Here is an 18,560-nt window from a genome sequence, read left to right on the forward strand (position 1 = left end):
CAGCTAGTGGATTTTTATCGCAAGTTTGACGGCGCATATCTCGAAAGAGGTACCATTCTTAGAATTCGTTCCCAGTAGATATGCTTTCCAAGCCCACTAGCTAGAATTCGTAGATTCCAGTATGTGCTGTAAACTAGCCACAATGCAATTAGTAAATGTGTTCCATTAATGAATTACGCATTCGATTTCTCGTGGAAGTAATGTCCGCCTCGATTAATTTTGTTGAAGGGTTAGAATTGTGCTATCTGCCGCAGGTGATTCTTTACAATTGGGCGCAGCTCAAGAAAGACACCCCATATATATATATATATATATATATATATATATATATATATATATATATATATATACACAGCAAAGCCTTTTGTGTAGATGAAACCGTGTGCTCTTAGCAGACACCTGGAGAAGCCCCTCGTATTCTTGTGCTCTTCATAATTAATATATTAGTGTGTAAATGCACCAGCGCAATGTCACTGCTATACCGTGTGTTTCAGTGGACACATTCAAACATTTTTAAAAATTGCCTGTGACAGATAGCACAATTTTATTCCATGAGCTGGTCTATTCGAATAGGTGGACTATACTTGCACAAAAAAAATGAAATGCATAATCGACTAATTAACAAAAAATCACTAATTGGTTTTTGTACTAGTTACCTTATGGCCAGTATTGCAATTTACAAATTCTAGCCGTGTAGTTCACAAGGCGGATCCACTTGGAACGAATTCTTAGGATGACACCAGTTTTGAGGTACTAATTCCCGAACTTTGCGGAGAACTGCATCGGCGTTCCAGTTTCTTTCTTAACAAAACGTCGTTTTATGCATTGAAGCGCAAAGGTAACTGGAATGCCAATGCATTTCTCCGCAAAGTTTGGGAATTTATGTCTCAAAACTGGTGTCATTCTAAGAATTGATTCCAAGTGGATCCGCCTTGCGAACTCCCCAGCTAGAATTTGTAAATTGCAATATATGTGCCATAAGTGAATAGTTCATTTTTGTTAATTAGTCTTCTTCTTTCTGGGGTTTTACGGGCCAAAACCAGTTCTGAATATGAGGCACGCCGTAGTGGAGGGCTCCGGATTAATTTTGACCACCTGGGGTTCTTTAACCTGCACTACATAATCAACTAATGTGTTAATTAGGCGATTATGCATTTAAACTGTTTGTGCAAGTAATGTCCGCCTCTTCGAGTAGACCAGCCTGTGGACTAAAATTGTGCTATAGGCCACATGCAATTAAAAAAAATTGAAAGTGTTTGCCGAAACACCCTGTATTTCGATAGCACATTCGAATTTACAGAGGTATTTCTTTGTTACAAACAAACGCTTTCCTTTGCTCGCAGCCATGGAGACAGTTGTCGAACGTGAACTCAAGTGGGGCGCCGCGTCCAACATGATCATATACTATAGTAACCGGAAAGCTGGTCTCTAGATATATGCTACTTAAGTCATCAAGACTGCTTGAAAGACTCAAGAATATAATTGTTACCCGTCTAAATAATGAGCCTTTTATGCCCGCTGATTATTCTCGCGCATCGTGTAGCGAAGGATTCGAATATGATACTCAGCCTTTTAATGAAGCCCTTTCAAAAGCTTACCGTAAATTGGCAAGAAATGCACCGCGACGATGATAGATGCCAAGAGGATAACCGAGAGCCCAGCGCTGTACCACACGTTTCTCTTGTTCTTGGCACTGGCGAAAAAAAATATAAAGGAAAAATAAAACGTCTTAATACGAAAGACTCAGTTCCTGAATCGTTTATTATGATGTTGTCGTTCCTTCGCACATAAGCAGTCCGTTTGATTTTGTATTCACTCAAGGAATTCCTAAACATTTATCTTTTGTCCCCCCACGTCCCCCTTTCTGTTGTCTCTTTCCTATTTTTTTTTCCTTGAGCAGAGATGGCCACGTGGGCGTTGTGAGAATAACGGTTCTGCAAAGTTCTGGGGGACGTATACGTCTCCACTCTTTCGACGCACGAAATTCAATGAATGAAAAGTACTCATACAAGGCTGTCATCCTAATTTGGTGCAGATGTGACTATATGGAGAGACGCACAATAATTTCAGACTGTGACAGGCCATTTCACTGACGGCAGCCTGCAGTGCCCTAAAGGGATCAGAGCGTGTAATCCACCGCTGTGGTAGCATCGGGATCCTTCATAGGCTGCAGTAAAACTGAGCAAATAAGATACTTTACGTTTTAGCGATCTCAGCCTGACGCGGAACAGAACTTTGAAAGCACGACGGTTTAGGGAGTGACTACATCCATTAGCATATCACACATGTGGGGTTGCGGGACCACGTGTTTAAGGTTTTCGGTGGTTGTGATTCACATGAGCCTGACAGGATTTGTGCCGAACTGTGGAGAGGCATCTGCACAGCGCGACAACATGCCATACGATCCGGAAGCGTGACAAAATGAACGTACTACCAAACTAAAAATAAGATGCTCGATAGAGGCTTCTACCGTGCTACCGTTTGTCAATGACATTATACTAGACGCTGCATATATATGCAGCGCTCAAAACTCCTCCCTTTCTATGTCCCATGAGCTCGGAGATTAAACAAATACGCCCAAATGCAACTCGAAACGCAACACCCCCTGTCGAACATTTTGAGCCGAGAGCGCAGTCAGCTGTTTAAACCAAAATAAGACACCAGAAGGTATGGATCGGATCAGGCCCTTGTGATAACAGTGGCAAACTTATTAGACCGATGGCTCGACACGAAGGAGCAAATTTTGTAGCTGCTATTTTGGATAGTGAAAATGGCAGTTGGTAATTAAAAAAAGAATTTCCAGTGGGACCCATCTATTGATGATGGTCAATTTCACTGCGAGAGCATTTGAATGAAGATTCGCCTGAAGGATCGTCATCACTGTGGGCATTATCTCACAGGGAAGCGTCATCAAGCGATGTCGCTTCTCCAACACACGCAATGTGGGTGCGTCAGAGAGAGCATTGTGGAGCAGTCTTTGAGGCCCTTAGCATAGCATAGTGGCCAGGAATTCTGATTCAGCAAAATAAGTTGGGGTGGGCAATGAAATGCTTTTCCATTGAAAAGAATAAAAAAGAATGAGCACATTTTCTTGACGAAAAATATGGTTACGTCCAGTTCGATCAAGAGCGAAACTTAAATCGCGCTTGTGTATCTGTGCGCCTTTGCAGGAGCATGTAGTTGACCAAGGCGTCTGTATACTACTTACTCAGTTGTGCTGGGCTCAGCTGAAAAATCAAGCGGATCAATACAACTGGCTGCGATTCGGGAAGCTGTAAAAGTACTTAAGTTATGTTTTCATCAGCGTCTATATTTAGGGATAGCGTTGCCTTTTGTGGCCACCTCACATTGTGCAGCGTCAGTTCCTCCAGGTGATTGGCGAGCTAATGAGCTTAAGCTAAGCTCACAAGAGGGGGAAAAATCGAAAATTGCCTTCAGACTCACTCAAATGTTATTCCATAGACATCAGCTCTTCGCGATCTATTTAAGCGTGTGCAGCAATGTGAAATTACTCGCTCGTATATACACTCATGGTGGTGGCGTAGTGGTTCTGGCGTTTCGCTGCAAAGCCCGAGGGAGCGGGATCAAATCCCGGCCACGGCAGCCGCATTTTGATTGGGGCGAAATGCAAAAACGCCCGTGTATCGTGCATTGGGTGCACGTTAAAGAATACCTTGTGGTAAAAATTAATCCGGGGTCGCCCACTGTGGCGTGCCTCATAATCATATCATTGGTTTGGCTCGTTAGACCCCCTGAATTTAATTGTAATAAGTTTCTCGTATATGTGAGCTGCTCCGTGCACGCAGCTGAAGTCATGTTGTATGAATTTGGAAGGTTGCTTGAGGCTGAAACCAGGCCAGTGTTGTTGGACGTTGTTAAACGCAAGTAATTTTAGCCTTTTAACTAATTCTTTGTGCTTACCGCTACGTCATTTTTCTGGTGAAGCTGTGAACGAACTCATGCAGTGTGTGTGTATGTGTTTTTTACAAGATTTTTATAAAAAGGCTATGGGAATAGCGAATATGACGTTTTTACGCAGTAGTTGTAAGGTCTTAAATGAGTCTCTTTAGCTAGCCTGTGCATGACGTGGGTTTTATCTACAGCTGCCCCTGTTAAGAGAATATTGCTTCAATTCCAAACAAAGGCATGTATATTACAGGCACTCTCTGGTTTACTACAACCGCCCACTGACTCAAATAGCGCGAGCCTATAGTCGTTACATTCAATAATCGGCGTAAGAAATAACAAAAAGAGGTCCCGATTATACTTACACGAGGTGACATCTTCAGTTGAGTAGCTCAGGTCACCTTGAGAGGTATTTTAATCATGTTGGCAATTTAATACCTAGCTCCGTCATTTTCCTTAACGATGCGCAGTTGAACATTCAATGTCCTCGTTAAACTACATCCCAGGCAACCTGGGATGTAGTTTCATTTATACCTTTGATATGCATAATCATCATCATCATCATCATCATCATCATCATCATTTATGCCTTTTTTATTTATGCCTATTTTTGTCTATGTCTATTTTTTATGTCTACTTCAGGGCGAAAACCTCTTCCTGCGATCTCCAATTACCCCTGTCTTGCACTAGCTTATTCAAACTTGCGCCTGCAAATTTCCTAATTTTATTACCTCATCTAGTTTTCTGTCGCCCTCAACTGCGCTTCTCTTCCCTTGGTGCTCATTCTGTAACTCAATGGTCCACCGGTTATCTGCCAAACGCATAACATGGCCTGCCGAGCTTCATTGTATTTGTTTTAACGCCAACTAGAATATCGGCAATTCCTGTTCGCTCTCTGATCCACATTGCATATGCATATGACATGCATATGCAAAACAGAGTAAACAAAACCTAATAACCAAAGCAGCATCCAGCTCATGCATCGAAACGAAAGCAGAAAAAAAAGTGCTGGTACCATATACGTCGGCGTCCACTACTTACTTTCGTCTGAGGCAGGTTCTAAACGTAAGAGGTGCGTACACATCCCTAGAGGTGAACAGAGGTACAGGGCCGAATTCACAAAAACTTCTTACGCTAGAATTGTTCGTAAGGAAGAATTTCAGCCAATCCGGATGCAAGACATATTATCTAAGGTGGCCGGCCAATGGCAAAGACTACTTACGAAAAAAAAAAAAGCTTTGTGAATCTGGCCCCTGATTTCCGGAGATACTTTGGCGTGTGATTGTTCACAACATTTTCATCGGCACCTCAACATTATTTGTAATGTAAGAAAGTGTTTATAAAACATGAACTCCTTGTATATCCCCCTTCCCTTCTTATAATTGTTATTTATTAGTTCCTTACATTTAAGAATTGAAGAGGTTAACAGGGAACAAAATACATTATGCGAGATTATGCGGAATTTTTTTTCAAGCAGTATTCGTGTTTCTTCAAATACCATGCAGTCTGTATACGTATAGCATATTTCTGCCCGTTAAAGAACGTACCACACCCATTCCTTTTACAAGTTTCAACGTATTACCAGAGTCCTTTCATGTTCTGGTATTACACTAGGAGATTAAATAAATGGTGTAAAGTTTTCTCCTTCGTTTGCTTTCAGATGTTTTCAAACTCTGTTGGAGGCTTATTTGAGACAAAGCAAACAGGCCCAATGCTCAGGAGCGTCGTTGATTCTCTTGAGAAGTCACGACAACATTTGTGGTGCGTGTACACGTTTGTGCACACTGGTGAAGCATGACACACACTCACTACGATTGCTGCACCTTTGTGGCTGTTCCGTCAAGTGCTTCCGGTCACCCGGAGGAATGGACTCTACGGCCACCGGAGAGCCAGTGATCCCTACGGCCACCGAAGGAAAGAATAGATCCTACCTACACAAGTGAGAACCATGTGAGTTCTGCGTCCAGGGAACAAGGGACATTTTGGAGGGCTTGAAGGGTATATAAGAGACCTCGCCGTGCTCTATTTCTCACTTTCGTCCCCCCCCCCCCCCCTCACTTTCATCATGCTAATAAATTTAAACTTTTCAAAAAGTTGCGTCTCATTCCTGCCTGACTTTTTTGTCTACCGACGGTAATGGCCAGTCTGATTCGGTCACCTACCACATCGTAACGTTGGATGCCAAGCGCAAGGCTTGAGGACCCCAACGTCATAACAGCAGATTCTTGGTGACCACTATTTTGAGTCTCAAAAGTCGCTAAATGAACCGAAAATTTAGCCCAGCAGGTGGCGGCATGTACCCTTGAAGAGACTGACACCACCATGAAAAAGTGCTTAGGCCTGCATTTTGAAGGCTCCCTAGTTAGAACGTTAGCCGTGAGTAACTAATCATTGGTTCGGTCCTAGGTATGCCTGCTTGGATGTTTTCGTACGTCAAGCCTGAATAAACGCGTGAAAAACGAGCGCAATAAATCCATTTCACCACTCACAACTGCTAATGTCATCCAATGCACCTGCCGATTGCAGCAACATTTAATGCACATTAACAGGGCACTCGGACACGCGTAGTTTTATGTCTTAATCTGGATTATTTCTACATAGCAGCATATTATGTTTTTTGTAGTGAGTAACCCATTGTGCAGACTTTAAATTTATCTATAAAGGCGTATTCAAGTAACCCACTTTTGTCCGATATGCTAACATGTTAATGCGCAAACTCTGTTCGCGCGCTCTCACACTGGCTGCAGCCCCAAAGTATTGCTTGCCTCCGCGTAATTTAAGAGAAATAACTCACATTTCCACAAGGCCTAGTACAGTTGGCTTTGCGAAAAATTAAGCACCAAATTCATAGGCCAATTAGTCTACGCCGTCACTATTCTACCCTCCCAGCCGCTTCCACGTCAGCGCCATCCTGACTTGCGTACGGCCATTCAGGTCGATCGCACGTCTTCTGAAACATATGCATCTGGATCGTCACTCCAGCCGCTGCCGTGCAGGGACTCAAGTCCACGTCTTTGGCGACGACACCCTCCTGTATGCCGACGTGGCCCAATATACTATCAGCAAAGCCTTGTATCTTGTCCTAGTTGATAACACAGAAGCCCTTCGGGATCCGGGTACACTTCCCCTACTCAATAGTGGCTAGGCAGAGAAAGGTGCAGTAGCACTAGATGTTGTACACGCATCTATTACCCCGGTCACCACGACATCCATCACCGATGTGACCGATTCCTAGGTTGCCTCACGCGCCTACGCGCATGCGCAAGAGACACCACCCCCACACCCATGACATCCAAGCCATCATGTTCCCCGCAGTGCGAATCGTCTGGACTGGCCATTTTTTTCTCCATGGGAAACAGCGCGTTCATGCCCACGCCTAAGAGCTCACCGGCCGGTCGACCATGTTCAGGATGGACGACGCACCGCAGGAGGCAGCAGTGTCACGACCCGCCTTCCTTTTAGCGTCTTTTCTGGCTTAAAAACTTCTCCTCACGGTAAGAGCGGCTGTTCGTTATTTGCAGAAGTGTGATTGAACAATACAAACAAAAAAAATTTGTCTTCAGTTCCCTTTAAGAATCAGCTGTCCCCAATCAACGTAATAGGGCGTCACCACATTAAAACACTTGTGGAAACGCATTTCCAAACGCAGTCACCTTCAGATCTCACTCGCTCTGCCTAACATACTTGACGAATTGGTGAACAAACGGTCATGTATAGACGATTTTATATTCGATTCATTCGCGCCGCCCTCTAGGGCTGTTAAACAAATAATTTCTTAGTTTCATGAGAAGTCACCTAACGTGGTCATGAAACGCTGAACGAATTTATACAACTGTTTTCATGCTTGCGAATCATCTGTAGTACCGTAAACTTGGTTGTTAAAGACAGAAAACAGAAGCGTTGTCAGCCCAATATGGCAGCAACTAAACGCTTCCGCAAAGGCCCTGTAGTAAAATGGTGTATTGTTGCATATGTGTCGTATAATGGCCAATACTACTGCTGCCCTATTATACACAGCTCTAATTGGTGTACAAGATTTTTCTAGTTTCATTGTGGACTTATTTAGTTGGTTCTAAGACAATATTTATGGCGGAAAAATATTTTGTATTACTTTCTTTCACAGCGTAATTTCTTTAGGTATTCTTTTTTAAGAAAGCAATTCAATGGTAAATAGTAAGATTTTATGTTTATACTTTGTACGTCTTAAGCTTTGCAGAAACTTCCAGCGCTGTCGCTGCAGTGTTTAGCCGCGTTTATATGGATGCGACAACTGGCGCATCGCATCCATGTAAGCGGCGCTGATGCGCTAAGAAAGAGCGTCACATTGATGCGCCAGACAGGGTTGGAATGGGACGAGTAAGTCGACTTTCGCAGTGCATGTAAACGTGATCGCATCGCATTAGGAAGTATCAGAAATAAAATTTTGCTGCGGATTTACTGCGCTCGGTGAGCTGCCGCTTGGCGTGGCGTCGGTAGCACCTGGATGCATTGCTTTGCCTCCTATGTGTGACACCGCGTCCCACCACCTTCGCACCAAGGGTGATACGCTACATGTAAAAGCTGGCACATCGCATTAATCGTGATGCGCTAGAAAATGTGATACGCCACTGTCGCATTCATGTGAACGCGGCTTTTTTCGGCCTCTTTTCGCCACAGGATGCGACGGCAGCATGGCCAGTAGCGCCGAGACTCTCGAGATAGTCTTTTTATCTATTAATGCGAAAACAGTATGTGCCCCATTCCGCGAAAATCCGGCGTTGTAGTCGGCGGCGTGACCAAATGATGGTAACGAATACGGCCAACGGCAAAGAGTAAAACCACATCGAGAAATACTCGAATTCACCTCAACTTTCTCAAGGAGGTTCCTGTAAACAAAGTAAATTAATCCCATGAAAAGAAAATTAGGTAAATTTCGGTCTGAGTAGGAATCGAACCGGGGCGTCCGGGGCGCGAGATGAGCACGCTACCCCGCCGCCACGGCGGCTCCACGATTCTGATTGGCTAAATGTGTGTCTAGTGCGTGCGCCTTTGCGAACATCACGTCGCAGTCATTTGGCTGACTATAAACGTGTTGCCTAGTGCGTGCGTCGTCAGGCACGTGACGACGCAGCCAATGGGTAGGTGGTGTATAAGTGTATATGCACTCATTTTATACGTCATAAGTGTATAAAATGAGTGTATAAAATAAAAAAAGCATTAATGTCGCATTGATTGCCGCTGAGCGGTCTTACGAGTTATGAACTCCTCGCGAGGAAGCGAGCGCGTTGAGATGCTTGGCGTGTTTTCATTTGGCCTTACGAGGCGCAGTGAAAACGCAGTTGAGAGCTAGCGCGGACAATGGAACGCGCAGTAAAAAAAAAAAAAAAAAAGCGAGAAAAAAAAAAAAAAGAAGGCGGAGCCCGTAACGTATGTGTCACGCGATCCTCCAGCTCTGGTATGGGAGAACGCAGGGAATGTATTCCGCTTGCGGAGGCTAGACGGGGGCAAGTGGAGAGTTTGGCTATGTTGGCGGTGACGCTCGCCTCCTGAAATCATGGCTTCGCGGCACTGAAATATTTCTGTCTCGGCTATTAATGAACCAATTCGAAAAAATTTTTGCGGTAGAACGCTCCCTAGAGGGCACCCATCAACTTCCAGCGTATAACCAAAATTTACTATGTGGCCTGGTGAGGCGCCATTCAAGCAGGACATAAATGGCTGTGACCCCCTGCAATCTTTAGGAAGGGTCCCACCGTCCCATGCTGTCTTGGACATTGTTACGAAAGAAACTCATTACAGTTAATTGATTACAGTGTATGTATTCGTGCAATGCGCTTCCTTCGCGTTCGCGATCCCTCGTAGGTTGCACGTGTTGCGCGATAGAGATCGACGTCTAGTTTCTAATCTAAAGGTAAATGTACGCGTCGCATCTAGTTGCGTGTTGTATTTAATTAACCGTTTCACATAAACTCCAAGTTCATATGCATTAGATCTGCATAATTTGTTTTTGTGTTAATTTCGCTCTGGACCATTGAGTCCTTCGGCATGCACCACAACTTCTAAATGGGTGTTGACCCACAAGACTTCACTTGACGACCCGTACGTGTAAGAGTAAGCGCAAAAAATACGCATGTCAAGCCAGCTATTATATGTACACTCCGCTGCAGAAGCACGCAGAGATGCTTTGATTGTTGCTACGGAGCCACAAGAATCGTATGCGTTGGAACTGGTCCAGAACGTCAGAGAACCGCCAGTCAAGGGTCTTACCTTCCATAGTTCTTGGAGCCTCGGTGCAGCGATCTTCTTCTTCATCTACCTGCTACAACACTGAGCACGAACCAGCCATATTAAGCCAAGAAAAAATAAAAACCGAATATGTTTTTTTTTCTTCCTCTGTCGCAGCGTTCCATGGTTGTGGATGCAGGTAAATAAATTTATGGCGTCTTTATGAGTCACGCACGAACATAATATTAAGCGGTAGGCGAAATCTGCTGGCTGTTCTCGCATTTTACTGCGGCCTTTCATTATCATCTGCAAAAGCATCACAAGATACCTAATGGCTCAGGGCAGTTCCAAACCGATGAGAAGCCGTGTCGTTGTGCAGTACTTCAGTAAAAACGAGAAGCAGTGCTTTCAATAAAAGGTCGTCAGGTTCGTTTGAACCACTTCTAAGATAACTTTATATATACTGGTTCTACCAAATTACAGATGTTAGCGTTGCATTTAGCAACTCACGGAGTAAAGACGCGTGCATGCATGCCGATGAACATCATCATCTTTAATGCGCGCTCGTGCCCTCGCCCAACCGCTGGCAGTGTAATTCGAATTCTTCACTATCTGGGCCGGTATTTTGTAGCGATGCCTTTCCGGTGCTAATGCCTTTTCGCGGTTATCGCGCTTTGTCAGTGGTCAGAGCGACGGTCTGCTCGCGTTATCAACGGGATCAGCCGGTTGTGAGCGGTGGATGATAAGACTAATATAGAATAAGTCATAAGGCATCGCTACAAAATACCGGCCCTGATATTTCTCCGGCTGCTAAAAAACATACTATTTCTTGCTTAGCGCGTAAGAGTTTTTCTCACTCGATCGCTATTCCGCGGCGCTGGCATTAAGTATAAACCGCATGCAAGCGATCTTGCGCACGACAGCGACAAGCGACACGATGGAGATGGCTGTCGCGCTCGCTCGTCGCCTACAATTCCTACCGCACGCGATCGACGACTTTGAACGACGTGTCCCCGGTGTTGCCGGTATGAGGGCAGCAAGTAAGTACATCCCGTTCTGGCTTCGCGCTATTGGCTAGTCGGTCGCTCGTAGCACTTCCGGGTGACGAGCGACTAATTCTAGATTTCCAGAACCGAGCGATCGAGCGACAAGAAGGAGTGATCTGTTCGAGCGAAAGCCCATTCACGCGAAGCCGTCGCTCATCGCCGTCGCGCACAAAATCGCTCTCAGGTGGTTTGGGCTTAAGTACACTGGTGCTTTCATGCTGCGGTTGGCTCCGTACGCTGTGTTTCGCAGTTGTGCGCTGTTTTGTCTTCCCACGACGTAGATGGAGAAGCAGCAGGCTTACCTGCAGGCAACCCAAATATAAATTATATTCGGGGGTTTACGTGCCAAAACTAGATCTGATTATGAGGCACAGCGTACTGCGAGTGTCTAGATCACTTTTTACCACGTGTGGTTCGTTAACGTGCAGGTAAGGCAGCGGATAGCTGTCGACGATTATAGCTTTGACGCATTCTCTCAGATCAACGCATATTCGTATTGATCTTCGTTCTGAACATCGATTATCAGAGAAACCCACTCAGAGGCGTCAACATGCTCAATAGTATCTTGTGCTTCAAGTTCCTGCAATTCAGCTGACACTTGCTCGCGGATAGTAAACGCAAACATAGAAGCTTGCTGGCAATGGGGTTAACGGACTCACGGACTTTCATTTTATGACTGAATCTCTTGACGAGTCCTAGTTTCTTGGCAAACAGATGTTCGTACTCTGAAAGTAGCTCAGGTGGCAGTAGAGGTGTTCTAGGTGTCAATGCCAGACACTGAAGCGATGTACCTTCAATGTTTATCTGTAGTGTCACAATGACATCTACATAGACACAGCACACTGGTGCCTTCAGACTGAACATAAAGAAAAATGCAAGCACTTCTATATTGAAACTTAAGTGACCTGACGAAGCATCCTTGAACTCTTACTCTTGACTCGGCGTAGTCAAAGAGCTACACCAAAGTACACTTCAGAGGTCAAGCGCTTGGAACGAAGTGGTGGTAGAGTTCTGCCAGGGCAGTATAACTGACGATCCCCTATCAACGAACGACATAGCCTGACCTTACATAAAGACGGATGCGGAAATGCTCTTCTTGCGTCCCTTGAAAAGATAAACTGTCTTTTCACTACTCTGTGAACTAGTCATTGCCGTCGTCGTTAACGTCTTAAATATTTGCAGACGAATTGCACACAAAATCCAAATGCCCAATTTTGCCTAATCGACAGCTACCACACGCCTTGGATGTGGTGCTGTTCGCACAAAGATCAGTCGCTCCGCCACGAAAGCCCACGCGAAGTTTTGTGAGGTCTTGTATTCGACGCTCGCGCGCTTTGCACTTCTCACAACGTGCGTGTTCATCTGGAAGTTCTGACGATCGGCGGGGTCTTCGTGCTATTATTGCGATAGCAATTATATGGACACCTCAGGCGCATTTCTGCCGTCGCGGTCGGCGTCGCCGTGAGGTTCCGTGTAAAGTCCAAGAACGATAATATCGTCACCCGCGCCGTATGCTGCATGTGCGAGCGAAAGCGTGCGACGGCGAGCCGGCGATGGCGGGTCAATCTGGCGCAAGCAAGATAGAAAAGCGGGGACGAAGCGTGCCGTCTTCAGTCACGCGCACGGCTCTGAAAGGAGGGGAGGGAGGGGGCGCATTCTACTCCGGCAGCTGCTGCGTAGCGCCCCCCCCCCCCCCCCCCCCCCCGGGGCCGCACTATCTTGAAATCAAGTGGCGATGGCGACAGCGTTCTGACAGCGAGTTTCCGCGGTCATAGAGTGAGATATGTTCATGTTTGCTTGTGCGCGCGTAACACCATCTGCTTGTTAATTTAGTTAGTATGCCTCTGTTTAGAAGTTTATACGGCCGATAAAACGACTATCCTTACTTCGTAAAGCTGTCCACTAATTTGCTATCGCAATCGATGCTTCGCCTTTCGAGTGAAACTGCGAGTTTTTAACATGATGAACTGAGGCGTCCTCGATCGCAAACTTATTTAGCTGACTCACGGCTTGTTCATACTGGCTTGCAACAGCAAAAGCTCGTGAGAGAGCAAGTGAAGAGCCTGAAAAAAAAAATTAATTGTTCACGTAAATGCTGTTTCATGGTTTTCGAAACAAGCTGTTCACGAATAATTTTACGAGTAAGACTTTTTAAACTGCAATCGCCAATAAGGGTTCGTAGAGTAGCGATGTATTCTTCCACCGTCTCACGTGCATGTTGAGCGCAGTGACTGAACCACTGACGCGCGAAAATGACGCTGAGTGAACACTTTTAATGGTCAGACAACATGGCAATTACAGTGTCGTACGCGTTGCACCGAAGCGGTGTCACCTGCGTTTGAAGGGCCAGAGGTGCAGCGGCAGTACTAACGGTAGCAGCGCCAGACTGCTGGCTAAAGTGTAGAGAAATATCACTGCCCATCGATGCCAAGACAAGTGAGCAGAATCGCCTTGAGGCTATCGGGAGAAAGCTCGGATTCTCCGGAGGCTACTATGTGCATCTCAAAGGCCTGCTTCCACTTGTTCCATGGAACGGCTGAATGACCTTGCGAAGGCAGGAAAGGCGGCTGCAGATGTAACCCCCGAACGCTCATTGTGTTGAACTAGAAGGATTCGCCAGGAATCTTACATAGGCTAGACGAATGCTTGTTGACAAAATGCTCTACTTAAGAGCTCAGAGAGGAACGACACGAATGCAGATTTAAAGCCTTGAAATTACTGGCACATACCAGCTCTGGGGGGTTGTCCAAGAACAGCGTAGTTCAACATAAAATAAGAAAGAAGAAATGTAAAAGGATTCAAACAAGATTGGTGAAAAGGTAGGTTAGAACCTAGACAGATTGGAGATAATAATTTTATGAAAATGAAGGAGTAAATTAAAGCAATAACAAAACAAATAAAGTAGAATTTGGTGTAAAGAACAGAAAATTGAGGTCTCAATTGAGTTTAAATCGCATTGACTCTACAATAAAATCCTGGATGTCAGCGTAAACCTTCCCGTCGCTGTGCGCAAGAGTCGAGGCATTCAAGTATAATAAATTTGGAACAGTTCAATCTAACCCGAAAAAAGCGGAGCGGCGTATTTAACTTTCCTTTTACGCAAGTTAGAAAATAATTAACAAGCAATGAAAAAAAAAAAAAAAACGTCTACTGTTTCATCTTCCTCACGAAAAGAACAATTCGGTGAGGGTGCCGCACCAGCTCTGAGTAAGTAAAATGTAGGATGGCATTCGACAACATTGTGTAATGATTGCCAATTCAAGTATTCGCGTTTGACAGTGATGCTGTTTCAAGAATGTAATAAGTACTGAAAATATGGTCAGTTCGTTAGAGACGAGGCACAAAACTGACGCAGCATCATTTTTCGACGAAATCAAGCCACTATGACACGGCCGCTGGAAAAAAAAAAAAAAAAAAAAAGGTGCGGCCTGCCGCGTGCATCGAAAACGGTGTGATCCGCCGCGGCGCCACACGCCGGGGTCTGTTGTGTGGCATCGGCATAGCAAATGCGTCAGGAACGCGCTTGGAACGCCGTCGCGCGTGCAAGCCGAAGCGTTCCATCCCCCTCAGCTAGCGCCGTTCGGCACAGCCAAGCGGCCGACAATGCAACTACGGCCGTCACGTTCGCTCCCAAAGCAGCGCGCCCGACAAGGCAGGCCGCACCTTTTTTTTTATCCAGCGGCCGTGACTATGATGAAAGCCGATGACGGTAACATTTGAATAACTGGACCATTCAGAGACGCTTTCGCCAGTGAAACTGAGGCGGACATGCATGCCGACAAACATCCTCTTCTTTAATGTCCGCTCGTGCCCTCGTTCAACCGCGGGTACTACTTCGTCTTCCTCGCTATATGACAGTCCGAAACAAACGTTTGAGCATCGCTCAATAAAACTAACTGCTGGGATATTTCATAAAGGTTTACAATTAATGCCGATGTACTGGGTCAAAAAAAAAGAAAAAAAAAAGACCGGTGGAGCAATCACAACAAAAAAGACGTACTATGTACAAAACATACACCTAGACGACGTTGTTTTCGCAGGAGATAAGCAGCTGCCATGCGCTAAGCAGGCAGCTCGTGAAGTCTCGTCGAAACCACACATAACGAAAAACGTTTTGCGTATACCATCTCTTTGCGTCACAAGACCGAAGAGCAAAATAATTTTTTTATGGGTTTTGCAGGAAATAGGCATCGTTTTACGCTTTCATATATTTTATTTATTTTCTTACTCCCGCTCACTTTTTATACAGCAGCATAAAGCGAAATAATTCTTAGGTATAGTTACTATTGTAGTTTGATCGGAATGCACTCGTTCCTTGCCAGAAAGTCAGATGATTCAGTTGGCAAAAACAATAAGAGACACTGCACAGCACACTTGCGCTTCTCTAACCACTGCGATATAGAGGGCTCTTGCAAGCGGCCAGGCTCTGCCCCCCCCCCCCCCCCCCCCCCTAGATGCGGAGGGAACAGCGAAAATGTATTTTATTTGTTTTTTTATTTATTTTTCACTCATGTTTTCATAAAACAGAACATTCCACTAAACTCCATAATATCCCAGTCAACCGTTCTTTGTTCAAAATCAAAGAGCACATGAAGTACAACAAAAGAACGAGTTAAAATAAATCGAACACAGTTTGCATGAATGAACTTTCGCATGCTACGCTGTGCATTTGGGACCTCTCATTTCTAACGGGCTAAATATCGTTTTTTTAATTAACATAGAGCCTTGCTACTACTCATTGTGCATGCGAAAAAAAAGTACTCCGAGTACTTTTCATGAACTTTAAAGCCGCTTTCGTTCGCAGTGGCCGAGAAGGAATAATTGCACGTAGTATAAGGGAAGCAGAATTTGCTCAAGTCGTCGTGCCACGACTGCGTTCTCCGACCGCGATTCGTACATTCCTCAAAAGCAATGATCAATAACTTAGAGAAGAAAAACAGAAAGAAAAAAAAAACAGAAACGAGGCGAAACTGCTGATTTTGCCTGCTCAGTACCGCACTGATGGCACACAGCGAGAAAAGTTTTATGCGACTTTTGCTAGGCACAGTTGGTCTCCTTGGTCGCTTCTGCGTAAAGCTACTAGTGTAACAGAGAAGCTGAAAAAATAACCGGGATTATATTCTGGAGTGTGCAACTGCATAGTGTTTATTAAGTCTTCCCAGACAACTCTAAATTCCCTTCTAACCTTTCTCTCCCCCCTAAGCATTTTCTTCCTTCATTTCAAGTAACCGTATAACTTAATGGTTCGTCGACTTACTTATCACTCTTTAAATTATAGTATGATTTTTCTTCCTCTGTGCCTGCCTGGAATAACGATCTAACGTTCACTTCTCTCAGGCCGATTCATGACCATGCACGCCACACTTAAGCATAGATATAATATGTGCATGCTCCCTACTGGAAAACTACAAGGATGAAAGAGCTTCTCGCTCTATCGATCTCCAGGAAAGGACAGTCACTGCTTTCTTGAACAAGTTACGTGGGTGTAATACTTCTATTCCCCCGCGTCTTCCTTGAACAGTCAGTCCTCTGAGCACCAGTTGCTGAGTGCGTACACCACACAACAGCCATGGTCGCCGTCATACGGCCTGGCCAAAGTCGCTTGAAGCGCACACACGCACACACATCACACACACGCGCACACCGCTTCACGGTAGGACGGCCACGCCGGCGGCGCGCGCGGGCACTCGGCCCGCGACATTTCCGCGTCTTCCAGTCCAGTATACACACGCTGTCCAGTCATCGAACACGCACGCACAATTTGTTTCGCGGGTGGTGTCCCACGTCCCGTGCTGTTTCGGCCGCTCTTCCCAAAAAGGCTCACATCACCACAGCTGTCTGGGTAGCAATGCGTCGCAGAGTTGTCTTGTCGGTCACCGTTCTTCACTGCTTCCTCTATTTCCGTCCTATGTTACGGGTGTGACTTGCGATCAGCGTCAGGTTTTCGGAGCAGCATACCCCATTTACTTTAGGGTGACGTTCGTTGCTTTCGAGCGCTATCCAGAGGAGCAGCCACGTCACGAGGAGCATTGCGCGTCACTTTTTTATGGGGTTTGCACACCGGCACACACAACACGAGGGGAACAGGAACCAGTCCATGAAGATTCCTTTGCAATCGTCGTCCGGGTCGTAAGCCAGGAGCCTATGCCACTTGTACTTCTGCTCGCAGCTGCAGTCGTTGTTGCACTTCTTGGTCTGCACAGATCTGCAAGAATACAGTGGGCTGAACAGAGCACATTTCCTACAGGCACAAAGTTTGCTGTTTTCACATGTTCGTTCCATGAAATGTTCGGTAGCGGCGGTGTTCATTATTTAGATGATTTAGATATACGCAATAACAAAGCCTCGCCACAGCTATAAGGCACTCGCTTGTGTCTAATGGTAGTGCGAATTACAAACATTCCTTCATGTATCACGCTACACATTGCGCTATAACGGAAAGTAATGGATTTGAGGTACGCACTGGCAGACTTCTTGCTGTATCGCCTGTTGCAAGTGCTGGGTGTTGACAATGGCCCGGATCTTGCCAGCGCTGTTCGATGCCCAATACGGTGTGACGATCTCCACAGCCGACTCGCAGGCATCCACTCTGGGAGAGAAGCGGCTCGGGTCATTAGCGTAAAACCAGTTTGTACATTTTATTTATGCGATACTCTAATGCCAGAGGAAAAAAATGTCGCCCATCCGACGGTAGAACGAAGCTACGAAGGAAGCCCGGATGGGTTTCTCACAAGCTTCGCAGTTGAAGAAACGTTCGTCCTGGTCCGGAGATTTAAATGCGAAGGGTTTCCTTTGTGGCTTCATGCTACACTCGGGCGGAGAACAATTTTTCCGTTTCATGAACTTTTATCCACATTGCGGGCTTCCGCAGAACTTATTTGTGATATTCTAATGTTTACACTCAAATTATCCTGTGTTTATTTATTTTTATGACGTTTTTGCAGACTTTGTAGGTTTTATGACATTGGTATATTTTCCCTGGGACCTCCATTTTCATAGGTGTCGATCCCCAATGCGAATTTTCACACAAGTATAGAATACGCAAAGAAAAGCGCCGCCTACTTCTTACAGTGACATTGCAGCCCCTTTCATGAAAGGTATTTAATGCCCTGGTGTTAATTTCAGCGAGAAGTTTCAGATTACACATCCTTTGAATGATATTAATGACAATTTAAAGCTATATGCATGCCGGGCCTTCGCGGCCTTCCCCTCCTATTCGTCGTGCCTATAAACTGCGCTCAATGCTGACCTCGACAGAATATACCGGCACACGAACTCACGGAAGCACCACCGTTGTGTCGGTTATTAATGCACGCTGCTGTTAATAATGGACCATTACTAAATTGTCCAGTTTCATATCACCCTGAAACGTAGGTTACCGGAATAAACAATAGTAGGTACGAT

The 18,560-nt window shown here is 45.3% G+C and overlaps 1 protein-coding gene across 2 annotated transcripts in view; it reads right to left on the reverse strand.

Moving 5' to 3' along the window:
* Positions 1 to 15,338: 15,338 nt before the first annotated feature.
* The window catches only part of LOC119436251 (protein spaetzle 3-like), a 92,265-nt gene continuing 89,043 nt past the window's right edge, over positions 15,339 to 18,560 (reverse strand). For both annotated transcript variants that reach the window (XM_037703045.2, XM_049656658.1), the window contains 2 exons: positions 17,620 to 17,745; positions 15,339 to 17,361 (listed from right to left, as the gene is read on the reverse strand). In XM_037703045.2, the coding sequence (XP_037558973.1) occupies positions 17,193 to 17,361; positions 17,620 to 17,745 (295 nt within the window). In that variant the 3' untranslated portion in view covers positions 15,339 to 17,192. The remainder of the gene's footprint in view (positions 17,362 to 17,619; positions 17,746 to 18,560) is intronic.

Source organism: Dermacentor silvarum, chromosome 1 (genome assembly GCF_013339745.2).
Source record: "Dermacentor silvarum isolate Dsil-2018 chromosome 1, BIME_Dsil_1.4, whole genome shotgun sequence".
In the NCBI taxonomy this organism is placed as follows: Eukaryota; Metazoa; Arthropoda; class Arachnida; order Ixodida; family Ixodidae; genus Dermacentor; species Dermacentor silvarum.